At 30.8% G+C, this 20,745-nt stretch overlaps 2 protein-coding genes across 4 annotated transcripts; one reads left to right on the forward strand and one right to left on the reverse strand.

Annotated features, from left to right (window-relative positions):
- Positions 1–4,177: 4,177 nt before the first annotated feature.
- On the forward strand, positions 4,178–13,673 carry LOC126781150 (neither inactivation nor afterpotential protein C). 3 transcript variants are annotated; one of them, XM_050505983.1, is made up of 18 exons: positions 4,341–4,379; positions 4,809–5,128; positions 5,228–5,332; positions 6,574–6,953; positions 7,032–7,122; positions 7,195–7,476; positions 7,555–7,943; positions 8,219–8,767; positions 8,842–9,134; positions 9,209–9,513; positions 9,745–10,034; positions 10,118–10,267; positions 10,348–10,451; positions 10,522–10,590; positions 10,676–10,860; positions 11,170–11,369; positions 11,572–11,755; positions 13,482–13,673. In XM_050505983.1, the coding sequence occupies exons 2-18, from the start codon at positions 4,838–4,840 to the stop codon at positions 13,485–13,487; spliced, it is 3,873 nt and encodes a 1,290-aa protein (XP_050361940.1). In that variant the 5' UTR covers positions 4,341–4,379; positions 4,809–4,837; the 3' UTR covers positions 13,488–13,673. The 3 variants fall into 3 exon arrangements, with proteins under 3 accessions (XP_050361938.1, XP_050361940.1, XP_050361939.1); XM_050505981.1 differs by lacking the exons at positions 4,341–4,379; positions 13,482–13,673 and adding an exon at positions 4,178–4,260 and having other exon boundaries at positions 11,572–13,273; XM_050505982.1 differs by lacking the exon at positions 13,482–13,673 and having other exon boundaries at positions 11,641–13,276.
- Positions 13,674–16,410: 2,737 nt separating this feature from the next.
- On the reverse strand, positions 16,411–19,347 carry LOC126781152 (zinc finger protein 131-like). Its single transcript, XM_050505984.1, has 6 exons — positions 19,075–19,347; positions 18,798–18,989; positions 18,552–18,701; positions 17,730–18,108; positions 17,279–17,393; positions 16,411–16,837 (listed from the first exon to the last, which is right to left on the reverse strand). Exons 1-6 carry the CDS (start codon positions 19,255–19,257, stop codon positions 16,612–16,614), a joined length of 1,245 nt encoding a protein of 414 aa, XP_050361941.1. The 5' UTR covers positions 19,258–19,347; the 3' UTR covers positions 16,411–16,611.
- Positions 19,348–20,745: the final 1,398 nt, after the last annotated feature.

A 20,745-nucleotide genomic window follows, 5' to 3' on the forward strand; every position in this document is an offset into this window, starting at 1 on the left:
ATAACTAATAATCGTTATATTCAAATTAATAGCTTCTAAAATCAAATAATCATGATCTTCTTATTAAAATTCAATATAAATGAATTATGATCATAAATAAATATATAATCATCTATGATTCCGTAATAATGTTATAATAATGACATGATGTGGGATTTTTCTATTTGTATTTAGATTAGACATTTTCATAATCCTTAATGATTTTCAGCTGGTTGTGTTAGCAAGTCACCTGGGGGCATTCTACTAACAAATTATCAAATTATCGCAATCGAATCGAAGCGTGGTCGTTGCCGTTTATCCGATTTCTTATTCTTTAATTTAATTATCGACAATGGGCATAAACTTTGACAATTAAGTTTGGTTCTGTCATTGACGTTATATGTTAACATCATATCGATTCGGTTCCGATTAGAATAAATATAGAATAGTTGGATCGGCATTGAATCGGGAACGTATCGTAATTATTATAGTTTAGTAGAATTCGGCCCCTGGTTTGTTACTCAACCATGCATGTTACGTATTGAATGCGACATGAGATGGCGTATTAGAATGAATTACCATGTGTGGCATTGCATAATCTAATTATAAACACGCTCATTACTGACAACACAATATATGCAAAATGATAGAAACCACATAGCGAATGTCAAAATAAAATAAAAAAGTTTTAACAACTATCTAAATATTTAATAATGTTGCCATAGTATAATTTTCGTAACAAAACTAATAATACCATAACAAAAAACTCGAAACTATAACTTGAAATAATAGATATTTGAAATAAAGTTGTTTTATATTCTAATATTTTTTCATATTACTTTACTAGCTTTAAAGAATCGATACGCGCATTTTTGTAATCTGGATGTAAATCTGGTATGTGACGAAAGGATTGACAACCATATTGATATATATAATGCATATTGATAGATCGTTTCTATTCAGTAATATCGAGTATTAAAAAAAAGTCTTATGTTATCTATAACTATCCTTAGATTTTTCTTTCTACGTTTTTATTTTTCGATTAATAATAAATTATTTTTAGTATAATTTAATGAAATGGTTGTAATAGGTAAAAATACAGGTTATATTTGTTAAAATATCAGTATTAGATGAGACTTAGAGACATAACTATAATAACATGACTTTGTAATTAATTAAATATTAAAATAATTGTTTATTATAATTCAATGTTTTGTAAATATTAGTTAATTTTAATACGTAATAACTTTAAATTTTTATCTTTCGATACGCATAACTAATTACACAGAAATATTATAAGATTACCAACAGACATTCCTTAAGTTGTAAATAATGTAATTCCATGTTATTCAGTTGTCAACATTTCCAATATCGTGATATTTTATTTTAAATATTTATTATTATTTAATACAGTATTGTAACATTTTATGGAATTCAAATAAATCATTAAATTATTCATATCTTTATTTATTGAAATATTGTGGTGCGCAATGAGCGTGAACCGGATTTTCTCATTAAAGCAATGCTATTCTGTAAGAACTCAGCTAACCACAATAGGCTAGCTTAGCGATTTCAGCTAAAGGGAAATTAATATTAGCGATACATCACGAAGACAGGTTCATGAAACCCTTCGAGAAACTATAATGTAGAAGCAAAATTCAATCTATAAATAATAGATACTTCAAAATCTCAAAACACTACTAAACATTGAGGGCAATTAACGAAGAGAATGCTGTCAAAATCCCTTAGAATTTTATCAATTTTGGACCCATAGTATTTTGTCAGAACGACGTCTCAATGGCGCGGGTGCAATTATTCTGTTATTTTCATTTAATTTGGCCCTTTAACATCAAGAGCCGCTTTTGTGCTGCTCCGACACTTTCAGGACTGACATATTCAACAAAAACTCGAAAATCTGAAGCTCAATTACAAATACTTTGCAAAATGTATCAGACTTTTTTTTGTTCGTCGACTTTTTTATGTCATAAAAAACCCTCTTAGAAAGCAAACAATTGTAGTTGTTAGTTGCCCAAAACACATCTGTACATACAAATGACAAATTAATAGGTATTGACTGCGGAAAAGTGGTAGAATTTTAATCATGCCTCTAGGTTTAGATTAATTTTAATTATTTTCTTTTCTCAATTAAATCGATATGGTGTTGTCCGTGTGTTTGATCTATTCTATTATTTGGATTTATCTTTATTATCTTGATGCTTTTAAGTCCAGGCAGCAATGTAATCTAAATTACAGGATTATTGATGAGACTACAACGAAAACTCCATTGGCACGAAATACTGCCTGCCAGTTGTCATCGTATACCTACTTGTATGACTTAAATCTTTGGATCGTGTGTAATGTAGGAAATAATAATTTTCGCTTATTAACCAAGTATTTGACAAATGAAAGATTTGACACAATGCCTGTAGAGAAGTTGCAAATGTAGCATTATTGACAGGTTTACGGTACACAAAACATCTCAAGTATTAAAGTAACTGTTTGCTTTGTATTCTGTAACGTTTTGTTCCGCTCCTTAGTGTTGCATACGCTTCATGGAATACTTTCGTATGACGGATCGCTTTCGAGATTAATAAGGATCGGCCGCCAATAACATTGAGTATCAATAACATAATGGCGTGATTGAAATTGTTTGAGATACAGGAAACAGGATTGTTATTAAAACAGAATGGTATCTTCGTAAAAAATATATATTTATTACATTCATTTACATATTTTTTTTAATTAATTTATATTTATTGCAAGAGTGCCTAGAACACGTGAATCTTAACAGAAGATTGCGGGTTCAAATACGATCAAATACTTTTAGATTTTCATGTGCTTAATTTAGGTTTGTAATTTATCTTGAGCTCGGCGGTGATTTTATCGTGGAAACCCATCTGCAACTGAGCAGTGAGGTGGACTAAACTCCGAGCTTTCACTTCTGGAGAGAACTTCTTAGCTCACAGGTGGGACATATACACGCTGTTACTTAACTTTCTTAATCAAAGATATACTATAAAAAATAGACATAAAAACAAAATAATGATACGTATATGTATTTATTATATCTAATGTATTTAAAGAATTTTGTAATGTATTTTCTGATATACCTAGAATGCGATTTAGTGTTTAATTATTGGATACAAATTATTGATTAAGGATTATCCGACTTAATACAATTAAAGCCTATTAATGTACACACTAGTTCATATATACATTTTGATTATTTCTCTCAGCGTTTTTGAGATAGAAAGGAAAACTGAATAATAAATGTTAGTACTAATCGTTTTATGTTACTAAATGGAACTAGTGGTTTATTAACATCCGTAATCTGATTATATGACTATTATTTAGCTTTCACATAATAAATCTGAATTATAGCGAATAATTTGTCTAGATTTATTTGCAAATGAAAAATTACGTGTAAGTTAAATTTTGGTTATAATATTGGTAAACAAGTCTGTAAATTTCTATTACTTTGCTCTTCTTCCCTGCTGCTGTTTCAGTGCAGGCTAGTAGATTAACATGTGGCAGATATCCATTCGACACATGCAGGTTTACTCACGATATTTTCTTTCACGGCCGAGCTAAAGATGAATTATTAACACAAATTAAGCACATGAAATTCCAGTGCTTTTCTGGGTTTGAAACCTTAATCTCATTTAAAATTCACATATGCTAACCGCGCCATATCAGCTCCAAAATGTAAGAGATGTTTTTTTTATGAATATTTAAATAGTATAATTTATTTCGCAAACTAATCGACTTCTATTTCTATGCTTTTAAAAATAATCCTATCAGCCATTCGAGAATTGAGACTTATTGTGTAACAAAGTACACAAACTAATAATAATTTTAAGATAACTATATAATTACATAATAATTTTATAGTTTTATACAACAATTAACTTGACTTTACACAAAAAAAAAAAAAATATTAGTTTGTGTACTTTGTTACACAATCAGATTCAATACTCGAATGGCTTAGAAGTCGATTCGGATAATAGTATCAAAATTACTTTCTTTGATTAATCTTTTTATTAAGAAATATTATCCGCGCTATTTTTTTTTAAAAGCTAACGTTTCTTAATAAACAAATCAAATTATACTCGTATAATATTATTTATTTTTAATTTGGCATACAAAGTCGCGATAAAAAGTAGTTGCAGTCTAATACTGTTATAGCGGATTAGTGAGGATTTAATACATGAAGCCCCAGCACTTGGTAGAGCTCAGGTTCCTAGAATTTAGTTCAGCTTGTGTCTTGTTGGAGAACACACGGTAAGCACTTGCTAAAATACCTTTATATTCAGTACATTATTTTCGATAAATTTAATGTTCTCCTAAGTGTGAAAACGAACGTAGTTTAACAACAAGGAACCTTCCAGAACAAGCTTCGAGTAGTTTTTCGATTGAATAACTTCATTTAATAAACAATAAAACAGTAGTAAAATAAGTAAATTTAAAATGCGTTTCTTTAAATTTACTTCTTTTATTATTGTTAATGTTGAACATTTAATATTTTAATGTTTTCTGTATTGTAATATTTTTCTTTACATTAATGTTGGTTGTGTCTTTTTAGTTTTTTGGGATTTTTTTCATACCTATATAATTTGTGCTACTTTTGTCGGTTGGGTTAAACAGCGTCCGGTTATTACTTTATACAGTGTTGAGTTATTAATGTTTATAATTTGCTTAATGCAACGAGTAACATCTTCAAATATTCTGAAAAATTTTAAATGCAATGTGTACTAAATCTACGGGTTTTCAATACAAAATAGATCTTATTAACAATTCCTTGCAATTGATTGTACTTGTACCTCATCCAGTTTCAGTAACACATGAGCAACTAAACAAAATGAAGGACGGTCTTAATATACCGTCTCTTCCAAGTCCCCAAGACCGGTATACTCTTATCAAGAAAATCGGTACCGGTGTATTTGGCGAAGTCCATCAAGCTAAAGACAATCAAGCGGCGGGCAAAGCTGTGGCTGTTAAAATACTAATAATTAGCGAAGATAATGAACCACACATTCAAGATGAATATAAAGTCTTGAGAGATTTCACCAAGCATCCTAATCTCATAGATTTCTACGGAGTGTTCTGTGATAATTCCGAATATACTACGAAAATATGGTTTGTCGTTGAGGTAAATATGGAATAGGGCTTGAAAGTGTATAATACATTTATATTATTCTGTGTAACTGACGAATAAACGAAAACATTCAACTGATTGTCTATTTTCCAGTTATGCGAATATGGATCTGTTATTGATATTGTCAGAAAACTTAAGGCGGCGGACAAAAAAATGTCCGAGGAGCACATCGCTTACATCCTCAAATATACGATCAAGGTAAGTCCATATTCGACTGACTATAAACATGTCGTTCGTCACATTCGAGTCAAGATGGCTGTTTATAAAACAAAGGGTCTGCCAGTCCAACTTTCAACGGCTGAATCAATTGGTAGTTACTTTGAATGCAAACTCAATTGTTCTCCGATCTGTGTCCGGGCGATTCCTTCTTGTGGCGTGACGGCGAATAAAATATTGCCGGGCGAATGTCCACGTACGTTGAAATACTATCTAGGGCCATTACTTAAAATGCATGCCGCTTTATTTGATGTGATTCGCGACGGAACAGTCGAACTTGTCGATGTGAACGTCGGTGCGCGTCCGACAACACCATGATGGCCCCCCATCGCGGCGCATCGCTCAATTATCGTAAATAATGCTCGCACACACAAGATATACGGACCTCAATCGCAGTAGTCAATGATCCTTTGCTCTCGTTTCCGTTGATAGATAATATTCCTTACACGCTACACTTTAAAGCCTTAAGTTAAGAACACAAATTGATGTGTTAAGCTCAAAAGAAATTAGAAGCCGTTAAATGCATATTATCTTTATGCAAGCCACTTGGTTCACAATACCAGTGCGTCCTTTCTGTTGGATACATTTTCCATGCAAATCTACCGATAAGGTATCTCTTGTTAGGTACGGTTGCGGTTAATGTTGTATTTTTAGACAAAGAGATAAAACATTAAGATGTTATTTTACTATAAATGTTCATCCCATCTCAAAAACATACATGAATTATAGTTTGAATAATAGACACTAAAATGTTCGTACACAATAATAATGATTTAACTTCTTAATTCTAACGGACTATTATTATTTAAACAATATTAAAATATTTTAAAAACAAATCACTAACGAATGCTTTTAAAATTTGCAACCCTAAAACGAACTCGATTGTAACGAACGCATTAACCAAATGATATATCAGGCAGTAGAGCGCAGACAAGTCGCGACAGGTCTGGGTCCCGATACGTATGCAAATAACTCCCAATGAATCTCAGGGGCGTGGACCACTTGATTGACGCTGACATCAGAATCGTCGGTTCATCAGAGAAACCTTTCGTAAGGGCGGTCGTTCTATCATTTATTGTCAATTTTAAGTGTTGAGTATCCTGATTGGTCCAATCAATACTCCGGTCTCGCTTTTTTCATTTTGTAAATGTTATCTAATATTATATTATATGCATCCGTTATAAATATTTATTGAGTAACATAAAAAATATTAACTTTTGCAGGCAATCGTTTATTTACACGACAATAAAATAATACACCGAAATGTACGATGTAGTAATATTTTAATTAATAAAGACGGTGAAATAAAACTCGCAGACTTTGGTTTATCATGCAAATTAAATGGAACTCATGATAAAACCAGAACAAGCATCGGGTCACCAAGTTGGCTAGCGCCAGAAGTGATTACAGGAGGTGAAGAGGGATACGACAATAGAGCTGACGTCTGGGCTGTAGGAATCAGTACTATCGAAATGGTTGATGGCAAAGCTCCGTTTGAAAATATGCATCCTACAAGAGCATTGTTTCAAATAGTGAGAAATCCTCCACCATCTGTAGCAAAACCATCAATGTCATCTAATGATATTAACGATTTTATAACTGAGTAGGTTAACTTTACTCGTGTTTATATTATATTTAAAGTCACAAACAATTATTAAATGTTGTACTTAAATTATTCCAGATGTCTGGAAAAAAATCCCGAACATCGACCTTTTATGATCGAATTGGAAGAACATCCATTTATACAAACTGTTCCAGAAAATGATTTTCATGTAAGGCCACATAAGATACTTTGTATATGGAAAATATTTTATCGGTGCTTATTGATTACTTTTTTTTCACAGTTATCTACTGAGATAAAAATGCTTGCAGCGGATTTAGTAGAGAAAGAAGCTCCTTATAAACCAACCGATAGGATAATTAAAAATGGCCTTCTTACCACCGAAGGCAAAAAAGACCCTGAAACTATGCAAGTCGAAGATCTTGCTGCTCTAGAACATTTAACAGAGGATAACATTATTTGCGAACTTCAAATAAAATATCAAAAAGGATCGTTTATGTCATTTATTGGCGATGTGCTGTTAATACTTAATCCAAATACACATGAAGATCTTTACAGTGAAGAGGCAATCATTATTATCATGATAAGTTATATTATATAGGAATATTTGACATTTAGTTATAATTTCACTATTTTCTTTCAGCATCATAAAAAATATGAATGCAAATCGCGGTCTGATAATGAACCTCACATTTTTGCTGTAGCCGATAGTGCACATCAAGATGCAACTCACCATAACGAACCCCAGTACATAATATTTTCTGGCGAAAGTAAATCAGGCAAATCAACTTACATGATGCATGCACTCTCTCATCTTACATATTTGGGCGCTATGAAGAATAATACAGGAGAAAGAATACAAAAAGCTACGAAAGTTGTTCAAGCATGCATAAGTTCAGCGACGCCTATTAACTCGAACTCCACACGTGGAATATTACAAGTTCAAGTGACTTATGGCACCTCAGGAAAATTAAGTGGAGCGATATTTTGGTTATATCAGCTCGAAAAGTGGCGTGTATCGTCTACAGACATGTAATATATAATGCATTTATTATTATTTTTATTTATATACTCATTTCCTCCCACGTGTGAGCCAAACACAGATGTTATATAACCTATGTTCTATTCAGTACCACTGACAAAGTGTATGCAAAATTCCGTGGTGATCGGTTAATTAGTTAAAACGGAAAAGCGTAACAATCAAACAAATTCACTTTCGCATATATAATATTAGTTAGGATTCATTCAATTTTGTTTTGATCAGTCATCTAGCTAATAATATGCTATAAACAATTTTTTTATTGCAGGAACCAGGCAAACTTTAATCTTCTTTATTATTTTTACGACGCTCTTGAAGCAAACAACAGGTTAGAGGAATTTTATTTGGAACGAAATAGAAATCATCGGTATCTACGTGTTTTAGACGAGTCGACAAGAGGCTCGAGAGGCGCACGAGAGTCACCTCGAGAAAACGTTAAGTGCTACAATGAGTTTATTGAAAATTTAAAAATATTAGACTGGGAAGAAGAAGATATTAAATTCCTTGAAACGGTTTTAGCTGCAATACTTGTTTTGGGAAATGTGAGATTCAGGGATGGAAGAAATGGCTCAGCTGAAATAGAGAACCTAGAAGAAGCCAAAAAAGTCGCAAAATTATTATCGCTTGAAGAAGTTAAGTTTCTTTGGGCGCTTCTTAATTATTGTCTCATTGAAAACGGAACAGCTGTTAAAAGGAAACATGCGACAGACGAAGCTAGAGATGCTCGAGATACTCTAGCAAGCGCACTTTATAAGAGGCTCGTGGATTGGTTAATTAACGTAATTAACGCAAAACTATCCTTTATGAGATCCGTATTGTAAGTAAATTTAGTCGAGCAATTGTTAGTTTTGGATATACCTACAAAAATATTGAATTCATACTTTGTTTCAGCGGTGATAAATTTTCTGTAAGCTTAATAGATATGTTTGGTTTCGAGTGTTATCATAGAAACCGATTGGAACAGTTAATTGTTAACACAACCAATGAGCAAATCCAATTTTTGTACAATCAAAGAATGTTTGTTTGGGAAATGCAAGAAGCGGCAGAAGAAGAGATACCAACTGCAACCTTAAGATTTTATGACAATAAAAATTCTGTGGACCAATTAATGGGAAAACCACTTGGTATTTTCCATATATTAGACGAAGCAAGTCGCGCTAGTAACGGCCATGAACTTATAATGAGTAAGGACGACGTCCCTTAAATTATATTTGTTCCAATACATTGGAATTATTTTATAACTTTAATTTTGTTTCAGGTACAATTAAATCAAAATGTAAGGGCCCGTACGTCAAGATCTCAGGAAATCACGAGTTTAGCGTAGCACATTACGCTGGAAAAGTGAATTACGATGCAAGGGAAATGGCAGATAAAAATAGAGATTTCCTCCCCCCTGAAATGATTGAAACTATGAGGGCTTCGACGAATCTGACTTTGCAACAGCTATTCAAAAATAAGTTAACCAAATCTGGTAATCTTACCGCAGCATCCAATCAAAGCCCAACAGCAGCACCAGCAGGGCGGTCAAAGTCTGAGAAGGAAATGGAAAACCTGAAAGCTAGAGTAAGTTTACTAATATTTACGTTAAAAAGTAAAACTTTAACATGGACTATAATACTCTAACTCACATAAGAAAAAACAATACTTCATATCAGATCTATGACAAACAATCATTGTAGGCTAATTTAATCAGCAAATCACCAAATTTTATTAATCACGAATCAATTTATTTTATTTTTTACATAAAATATTACATACATTTACAAACAATTCAATTTAAACATTTATTTACAGAAGTTTAACACAGTCTCTAAAGGCCAGTATTCACAAATACGAAGAATGAGAACAGCGGCTACCACATATCGAGCGACTAGCTTAGAACTACTAAAGCAACTCTCTTCAGGCCCCGGTAGCGGTGGTACACATTACGTGAGGTGTATTAGGACAGACTTAAATGATAACCCTCGTGGTTTTCAGACCGAACTTATAAGGCAACAATTAAGAGCCTTAGCTGTATTGGATACAGCTAAAGCACGTCAAAGTGGATTTCCTTGCAGAGTGCCATTTGCAGAATTTATTCGAAGGTCAGTTATGGCACAGCCTTATTTTCAGATATCAGAAATATTTTATCATGAAGCCTTTACAAATAATAAATATAAATTCACAGATATCGTTTCTTAGCTTTTGATTTCGACGAAACTGTCGATGAAACAGCAGATAATTGTAGGCTGCTATTGATACGTTTGAAAATGGAAGGCTGGGAACTTGGTAAATCGAAGATATTTTTGAAATATTATAACGAGGAATTTCTATCAAGGTAAATATAATGGCCATTAGTATAATATTATTTGTGCTTTATTATTAGTTACATAATATAATATTGTTGTATTTGTACAGATTGTATGAAATCCAAGTAAAGAAAATTGTAAAAGTTCAGAGTATGATGCGAACTTTCTTAGCAAAAAGGAATGCGGTTAAAAATAAATCAAAGAATTTGCACAGTAAGTAATAAATTCATCGAACATATAATAACAATAAAGTCTTATTTCTAACGTCTTCTATTATTCTCAGTTCTAGAATTGAAGAAACAAAAATCCCTTAGTGTTACTGAAGAAGAGGCAGCTTTACTCATTCAAAAAGGTGAGTTAGAATTTACAATTATGAATCAGTAAAATATGTTTTTCTCTCCAATTAATATTTAAAATATCGTAATTATCTTCATCAGCTTATAGAGGATACATAGTTCGCAAAGCATATCCTCTTGTCAACAAATCTACTGATCAAATTGATGAGGAGACTTCTGCGTTCCTAAAACGGTTTGCTATGAAATGGAAGAGTCGATCGATTTTCCAAGTACTTTTGCAATACAGAGCCCTTCGCTATCAGGATTTGGTTCATTATTCACAGCAGGTGTGTAAAGTAAAATATAAAAACACCCAATCAAATTATAACCAAAGTAATATTTTTCAAAGTAGATTTTGTTTTAAATTTGGTACCTCAAATTCTTTCAACAAACAATGTATAAATTTAAATATGAAAGTTTCAATAATTAACCTTGTTTATTTGGTTATATTTTTTATTATAAGTTTATCAATAGCTCTGGAAAATACTAACAAAAACGCATAATGTCTTATTGGACATTTTTTTATTTGAAGCTTAATTATTTACTTTACCTTACCTTAGGGTATGTGTGAAGGGTATAACTTATTTATATTTTAGATACATATATATAACCAAGCTATAGTTGAAGGACTTAACAATACCATTACACCAATAAGTCTTGACCGCGTTGACCCTCATGCTAAGCAAAAAAGTTTCCTTGGCTGTGGACCACCAACTGTCTGGAAACTTCCCTTCCGAATGGATGAAATCCAATTCTTCGATACATCACATATGTGCGATCCTTCTATGAAGAGCACGTAAGTATAACCAAGGCCAGTTTTGGCACTTGAAGTATTTACTAAAAAAGACGTTGAATAAATTATAGCAATCATGTGTGACCTGCACCGTTCCCGATTTTTTATAAAATTTAATCTAATTGCAAACGTTTTTATAGTTGTATATATAAATGTATTTAAAATTTATTAATTTGCTAAAATTATAATTGGTTTTCCATTGTAGAGACACATTTGCAAGTCCATATGATTCTGACAGCGAACAATGGGATGAACCTTTGAAACGTCGTTGCAGTGCAGTACAAACGGAACCTTTCAAAGCTTCAACGAGCACTCAAACGCTCATAACCGTGCCGTTCTGCAGAGACCCATCCCAACCCGTGCCAACTTTACCCCCAGACGAACCAGAGGTATATTCGAGAAAAGAAAGTTTTAGCAAACCCGTCATGTATAGAAAGCCACCAAATCAGTCCCCCCAAAGCTTTTACCACCCACCCGCACCTTGGTCCAGCGGCGGCGATGATACGGATATCTTAGAAAACAGCGCCGGTCGTAGATCAAGCAATGCACGAGGCAGTTTTACCGTAGACAAGAGCGATTTGCCAGACCCAATCAGCGAACTACAGGCCCTGGCTAAATCCTCCAGAAACTCAAGAGAGGAAGATGATGATGAGCCGCCATTTAATTTTCAAGCTATGCTAAAAAAAACTCCAAAGAATAGAGCCTCCATGAAGAGACAGGGCGAAACGCCTGACGATCCCCAAGATAACTCAACTAGATTTTCGCCCAACTCTCGTTACGTTAACACTTCTTATGGGGCACCGGTTTCTAGGAAACATATTATTTCACCTAATGAGGCATCATCGGGCGCTCTATCACCTACTCATTCAATTGCTTCTAATAAACTGCCACCGAGGCACGACTTTGATAGAAGTTCTCAAGATTTTCATGACACCGGTTTTGAAAAAAAGTCACCTCAACAAAATCGTGGTTTCGGCGACAACAAAGATGAAACTGAAACGATTGAATTAGCACCGGGAATAACCGTCGAGGGTTCTGTGGCAGATTTGTAAATGCAAAACCAAAATATGTTTTGTAAAAAATATATTTATTCTCATTTTCCTTCGAAGCATACATTCCTCATATTTCATGGCGTTACTCTATTAATATTTTTGAATTTGATATTAAAGCCATGTATTACTTGTTGTTTAGTACATAAAGCTTATGCTTAAGTAAAATATATTTTTCTCAATAGAGTTAAATATATTAAATACGAATTTTCAAAACTTAAAGCAGGTCATTATGGTATCATAATTTTGTCACACTATATTCTCATACACATCATACAAAAATATGTAAATTTTAATTTCCTTATATATAATAATATAGCTTAATCAAAATTGCTTTGGTAACTTATTATTTACTTAAACATCTAAACGTAATAATATCAATAATATTATTGAATTAATAAAGTAAAGCGTGTGGTCCTTCTTAACCGGCTATTGTCTGACTTAATCATGGCTAAAGTACATATTATATAACGTAACATATGACTTATTTAAACTAGTTTATTATGAGATTTAAATATCACTCGTGTTAAAAATATTACTATAATTTCATCCCAAATTGTATCGGAAAATTTAATAAAAATGTTATAAAAAACTGTGTTACTTAATGAAATATTAAATATTTCCTGAACCAAATAATTTATCTATAAAAATATATGAAAACATTCTTATGTATACATTTATAAAGTCATACATTTAAAAATCAGCACAATAATAATCTAATTTACATTTTCATGTACTCGGATATAAAATAAAAATCCCATTGCCCGACAAATGAATACACAATATATGTATATTATAATTCAATGTTAATAAGACAACACAATTAAATTTCTTGAATACTTTGATATGTTTTTCATAAGACTGTTTGAAATTACTTTCATTACTAGTTAAGATTAGGTAATTTTTTGTTCAATTATAATAAGATTTTTTATAGAACATATTAGATTTAAGGTTTAAAATTTTAGTAATTTTTATAATATACCATTTCACAAATTATTAATATGCGCTATCTTACATACATACATGAGAGAATATAATCACACAAATATTATAATTTTTTTTTCAGATATAGAAAATAAGCCTATTGGAATCTGAGAGAAACATGACACAAGGGCGGCCTGGATAGAAATCAAATTCAAATTACAATTATTAAGATAAAATGTTGGAAAAATTAGAATTATGAAAAACTATATGGCTATATTCACTATTCTGATTATAAAAAATATTATGAGCAGATTTCGTCGTTTGTATTGCATTCAACTAGTTAAAAAACTGAATATTCCTTATTACAATTAATCATTATTAAAATTTATTACAACAAAATGTTAGGCCTTATTAATAATTATAACCTTATTCACCTTATAAGCACGGCTGTTGAATATGAATGGATCTTAATTTACAGTAGAGACAAAGAAAACATTTCTAGACGACAGTCAGTTAGGAGAACAACTTTGAAAAAATTCTGGATATATTGACTTGAATAAAACATTTTTAAACATAATTTTAAAATATTAAAAGAATGTTATTTTATAATTTATACATAGAAATACTATTCCTTAATTTGTATTTCTAGCATTTTATGCGTTCAATGTGAATAAGGCTTTATATTAAAAAAAAGTATAAAAATTGGGTCTTCTCGCCGGTTTTTCTTTATATACCATATGTAATAGTCACTATAATATTCATTGTCTAAACACTAACTTAACACAATGTTAAAAAATACAAATTTTCAAAGTAGGCCTTACACATATTTTAAAATACCTCTAAAATCGAAATATTTATATGTATTTATACACCACAGAAATCACATTCCATAGTTATTGCCAAGAATTTTAATTGACTTAATTCTACAAACATTAAAAATTACATTATAAAAATATCTTCATAAACACGAAACGGTATATTTTTACCATAAGCTCTCTATTTGTTCAGTCATAGATAATTTATAATTTTTACATGAAAGAAAAAAGTTGATATTGATTCACAAACATTTTATGTAAAAAACCTCGATAGAATTTTTACATAAAACACAAATGCCAAAAAGAGGTTTATAGCAATTCTATACTCAAATTTAATTCTAATATTAAGATATTAAATTAAGTGAGCCACATAGAAAATGCATTATGACAATAATAGGATGCCAAAATTTGACAAATACTTGACGTTTAGGTTAAGTCTACTACATATTAAAACAATATTTGATGAATTTAGTTAGTTGTAGAGACATTTCTTTGTTTACTAACTCTATTGAAATCAAGTAATACTTATTTCATTATCTTTTAGGTTTTATAAGAGTCAAATAAAAATAAGGAATAAATATTATAAGGTGGATCAATGGACTAGCCAAATGATTTCACTTATTTAATAAAGTTTTTAATATAACTCTCATGTTGTTAAATGGTTATTGTAGTTATTTAAACAATCTAATATTAGGAATCTTAACTGCTAAGCATTTGACTTGTTTGAGTTGAGATCATCATCACTAAATTATACCAAAATAACACTAAAATAATTATAATTATCACCATATATTTTTATTATGAAATGTTATAAAAAAATGTTACTGACCATTGTATTAACTTGGTTACCGTCACTGGCAAAGTGTTACCATACTAATAAAATATAAATTCTAAAATTATAATAAGTTTAAATTAAATGGCTTGTGACAACGCAGGCATTGTCTTAACTTATTCATAATTATTTTTAAAGCAACGTCTTTTCTTTTAAGTATTTAGTTACTGTATAAGTAAACCGGTTTTGCTACAAGTATAAAGTTATTTGAAGTAATTATTGTTCAAAATTATCTTTATAATTCCTTCTTAATGATGAATTGATATTAAAAATACCAATTATTTTTTAGCTTTGATTATTATAATCGACGTAAAATATACACTGGCTGATTTTTAATTTAAAATTAATATAATCACTTTTAATATAATTCTAAAATGACTACATGTTGAGGTTAATTTGGACTTGCTTAAAGCTTTGTCAGAAAAGTTAAGCTAGATTGCTGTAGTAAATTTATATAAAAATATAAATTCCACAATTGTGAAAAAGTCCATAGATTTTAAATGAAGTATGGGTTTAAAAGATTAGTGATTTTTTTTTTATTATAAGATCAATAGATCTAACCTTAACCATACTAGAGACCAGATAAACTCACTTTGTCTATTGACAATTGATTTTCTGAATTATATCATAAATCCTTACAGACTATTCAAAATATATATATGTGTTATTTTATATATTTCAATACATATGTATAAAATATAAATATATACTCGATAAATATTTCTCAAAATGCTTGCATTGAGAACTACTTAAAAATAAGCTCTCAAATATTGGCAGTTTTGTGTATAAAATAAAATTCAGATAAGAGAGAATTTAATACCCTGGTTAATTATATTACTGGCTAACCGCTTCATTTTCTGATTTGGCCCAATAAATGGTTTAAATATCATTTATTCGAAGTCGATAAGAAGTCGAAGTAATCGGTGCATGATCTCATACAATTAGATTGATTTGTTTGTAAATATCACAATGATATAGAATTGGAAAAAAAAATTATAATTTTTTATGACTGAGACTAGTGCGAGTTTATTAAAAACTTATCGCATTGGAAGTCATGATATTCAATAAATGAAAATATCAAAAAATCAAACACAACTTTTTTGGTTGCTGACGCTCTTTTCTAATTGAGTATTAACTTTGTTAAAAATTGTTTATATATCATTGAAATCAGTCATGCAATCAAATACTTTTGATCATATGATTCTTGTTCTGGAAGTTGGAATTGTGTACACTCCCGTGCCTCGGAAAGCACGTACACCGTTGGTCTTGCGCCTGAATTCTTTCCGGCCGTGTCGGATTGCCGTCCCATCGGATTATGAGAGTTAGGGAATAGAGAGTGCACCTGTGTTTGCGCACACACTTGTGCACTATAATATCTCCTGCGTAGTTGGCTAATCTCTCTTGAGATTGGCCGCCGTGGCCGAAATCGGTCTGGAGGACATTATTATTATTATTCTTGTTCAATTAGATATAAAAAGACCAGAAGTAGATTATTTTGCAGACAACACTTTTCAAAAATAGTTTTTCATTATTCAAAGTACTAAGTGCTTGAGGTCATGTCATATATATGAAAGATTACTTGTTAAAATGTATACAAAAATAACTATAAGGAAGAAAGACATACCCTAGGCAGTTTTGTCATTGACACTGGTGCCGTTATTATCAGATATACCAACTTGTCCCAATAACTGGGCTACACTGGGTTCATTTAGGGTAAGTACTGCATGGGCTTCAACCATGACTACAAGGGAGTTTCTTGCCTCCTCATGTGGAACACCGTGAGCTCTGGTCGCGTGGGAATACCACGCTCCGGTAGATGGCAGTACTGAGACGCACCATTTGCATGACAATCTATAATGAAAAATAATATGTAATCTTACTATGTGAATAAATTTGACAGTTTGTATTTCTTAGCCAATCATGACTGATTATCATGATATATGGGTTATTATAATGCTTGGTATTTAAACTATATTATAACTAGATATATATATATATATTATAACTAAAGTTTAATTGAAGACAAGCGAACCAAGCAAGCCAGGCAAAAAAATAGTTATTTTATAATTTGTATCTATGATATGAAACAAAATCTAATCTTTAACAAAAACATTAGAAACAGAAGGATAGTAAATCAAAGATAAACTTCTCTAAAAGTCCATCATGTCGTTTGCAATTTACGCTACTGTCTTAACAATTTTCAATCATCTGAATTTAAAATTCACAAAACAGACTGGTTCTTTGAAAATTCATAAATTACATAACTCTTGGCATATATTCAATATATCTCACCTATTAGTCATGTGTCTAGATTTAACATGCCTCCTTCTATAGCCCCAGCTGTTGTAAACTCTTGGACAGAATGGACAGGGGAACGATGGGTTCGCATAGCATGTGCTAGTTTTGTCTGAAAATAAAACATGAATAGTCCTGCATAACAAATATTTTTAAGAGAGATATTTCTTATGTACAGTCTTATTACATATATTGTATAGGTAAATAAAAAACTAAATATTTAATAAAAACATACAACAAAGATATTACAAATATTACACAATAATGATCCATTTTTACTTAATAAGCTCTTGCAATCATAATATGGTGGCCTGTTGTTAAAAGTACATTTTAAAGTAAAATATAAACAGTAAAATATTAATTGTTATTATTTTATTTTATCATTAAAAATAGCAGTGTTCAAAGACCATATCAAAATATTAGACAAATGAAAATTATTTTAAAATACCTTTTACACTCTGTGCTTCACTTGACACAAAATTCAAATTCTCCGTTGTTATACTTAATGATTCTACAATGGTACCACTCTGTAAAACTGTCTCTACTTCTTTATCAATCTCTATCTCTTTGTCATCGTCTGGCTCAATATTATTTTTATCGTTTATCATATTTAAGCATGGCTGTGTACTACTGACTTCATTAATCCACTTCTTAACACAACGATCAGAAGCTGTGTTACATACAGATTTATTTGAAACACTTTCAGGACTAACTGAGTATTTCTTTTCAAGTGTATCGTCTAGAACAGCAATGTCTGTATCATTAGTGTTTTCCCCTGAATAGTCGGTTAGTGGTGAATCTACTGGCTCTACTTTGGGCACAATGTTCTGAAAAAAATATAGATAACAACAGACGCTTAACATGAAACTGTTACAGTTGCATTATATGCATTTATCATTATAACTACTTATATATGTAATAATTATTTATGATCTGAACCAATTGATTAAGGTGTGATTATAAAAATGACTGTTTAGTTACATTCATTCCTTTTTTATCAGTCATTGCTGTTGGACGGACAACACTTAAAATATATATGTATATATAGTATATATATGGTTACTACATTATTTGTTGTATATCCTCTTTGTTTTATGAAGCATTTGATGGAACTAATTTCACATTTGTAATATGAAGAAATATATATAAATAACAATACTATTCAACTTACTAACATGAATTCAAATACTGTATTTGGTACTTACTAATATGCATGATACAAGAAAATAATAAAATGATTATGAATTGCAATATAAAATTAAATACTTACAGGGTTTTTGGGGACATCACAGTGTGACACAGTGATAGCATTATCTAGTTTTACAGGACACAAGATAGGTTTTTTATTGCTCTTATTAGTATCATCCTGCTCACTTTTCTTTCGTTTCTTAGACAAGGCCTGTGTGGATGTCGCTGTTTTCTAAAAGTATAATCATTAAGTAATTATCATTTGTTAGTTGAAACAATTTATTTGATAAAATAAATAACTATTTCATATAAGATGCTCTCAGCTTACCTCATCATCTCGTGCGACATCATTGCCAGTAGACAAGCCACATATTCTTAGGGCCTCTGCAGTCTTTAATAGTATTGGCAAAAATTCCTCTGTTACGTTCACTTCACCATTGTACATAAATCTCAATAAAGTTTGTAAAGAATCTGTATTGATGTCATGAAGTACTATAATTGGATCTTTGTGGGGGTTTTGCTGTGAAAAAAACATGTGGGCGTTTCATATAGTTTTAACAGCCTTAAAATGTCAACCTTCTAATATAAATGTAGTAGCTTCTTACCTGAAATATTGTTCTAAATACCGAACTATTCGCAGAAAGGATAACTTTATGAGCCTTAAAACTTTGCCCTTCCGATACTAGTGTCACATCAGATAAACCTTCGTCTTTAAATAACTCCTTAACATTTGATAATATATTATTCTGATATCCATTCCATTTTAAACTGATTTCCTGATTTGCCATTTCGCGTCTTCATAAAGCAGAATTGTTTACAAAAGAAATATAATGTAAAAACAAACAAATTAAGATGCATGTATGAATGGTCACTGCGAAAGAAAACAATCTTAGTGTTGGCAGAGCAATAAAATAAAGACAAAAGTATGAATCAATAAAAATATTTTATTTATATTAATGTACAAAATATACATTCAAAATGTAAAAAAAGAAAGTTTTGCTGGAAAAAATACATTTAACGATATAATATTATAAATTACAATTATTTGTAACAGATTATACTAAAATGGTTATTACCATTTTAGTATAATCTGCCGGAACGCGGAAATTTTAAATTGATATGCTATATAAAGAAAAGTAAAAGGTTAAGTTCTATTAAAACATAGTGGTTACTAATATCCTCTGCGATTTTATTTATGTAATAAATTGTAACATAAATAAAATTGCATTGACAGTTTTAATAAATCATGAAAATACAAAATTTAGACACGCGGTAGCGTGTCAAGCCAAGTTCAAGCTAACAGAACTGGCAAGCAGCACTGTGTGTAATATTACACGAACCATTTGAAGCCACTTTTGACCTCTCATAATTCAAAAACTATATCACATAAACATGTCAAATTGGCAATATATTAAGACATACATGTAATTCGTATATGAAATGATTTCACTTCTTATGTCGTTGAAGTCAACAACCAAGGAATATATCATAATATTGAACTTGGGTCTCATTTCACATTTATGTTTTTGATGGGATGTTGTTTACTTTATCCCGTCTTGGATGATACGAAACAGTATGATTCAATGGCTGCTATCATGCTAAAATGGAACTATTGGCTTTTAATAATTATTATAAAATTTGATTATATCGTGGAATGGAACATATTTGTTATATTATGGGTAATATATATAACAAGTAACAACAATAATTACCTACTCTACTTTAATTTTCGCCAAGCAAAGCGGTTAAATAACAAATTATTTTTTATTATTATATATATTCATGTTATTTATACACACATACAATGGCGTTAGTAATGTCTACCTATGCACTATACATGTATGCCGAGAAATTGCTAGACATTGACTACAGCGGGCTTGCGCTTAGTACGTACCTACGCACAAAATGTGTTCTTTAATGTTATTATCGAAGCTACTTTCTATTAAACGATTTCTACATAGTATAGCATCGAAAATCGATGGGTAAACGAATAAAATATTGTAATATCGCAATGCTTTCGAAACTGGTATTTTGTAAAAAAACCAATGGAAAGTAGTGACATAACTATTTACTATCTCAAAATTATGTTAATAATACCTGTTTGGTATTTCGATAATTATTATTATACAAAATAGAGAACTATAACATCAAATTATTATGTTGATATGTGGATCACTATATTTAATAATAACAAAAAAATCTTAATCTTCACACAACTTGATATTAGTTTTATCTCATATAATCGTAAACCTTGAAACTTCTTATTTCGTAATTGT

Source organism: Nymphalis io, chromosome 3, assembly GCF_905147045.1.
Source record: "Nymphalis io chromosome 3, ilAglIoxx1.1, whole genome shotgun sequence".
Taxonomy (NCBI): domain Eukaryota; kingdom Metazoa; phylum Arthropoda; class Insecta; order Lepidoptera; family Nymphalidae; genus Nymphalis; species Nymphalis io.

Coding starts and splice junctions, on each gene's coding strand:
- LOC126781150 (XM_050505981.1), top strand. CDS start 4,838: ATGAAGGACGGTCTTAATATACCGTCTCTTCCAAGTCCCCAAGACCGG. Junction 5,333..6,573: donor TCCTCAAATATACGATCAAG/GTAAGTCCATAT, acceptor TAACTTTTGCAG/GCAATCGTTTATTTACACGA. Junction 7,123..7,194: donor TTCCAGAAAATGATTTTCAT/GTAAGGCCACAT, acceptor TTTTTTTCACAG/TTATCTACTGAGATAAAAAT.
- LOC126781152 (XM_050505984.1), bottom strand. CDS start 19,257: ATGGCAAATCAGGAAATCAGTTTAAAATGGAATGGATATCAGAATAAT. Junction 18,109..18,551: donor GTGATGTCCCCAAAAACCCT/GTAAGTATTTAA, acceptor TATTTTTTTCAG/AACATTGTGCCCAAAGTAGA. Junction 16,838..17,278: donor TCTAGACACATGACTAATAG/GTGAGATATATT, acceptor TTTTCATTATAG/ATTGTCATGCAAATGGTGCG.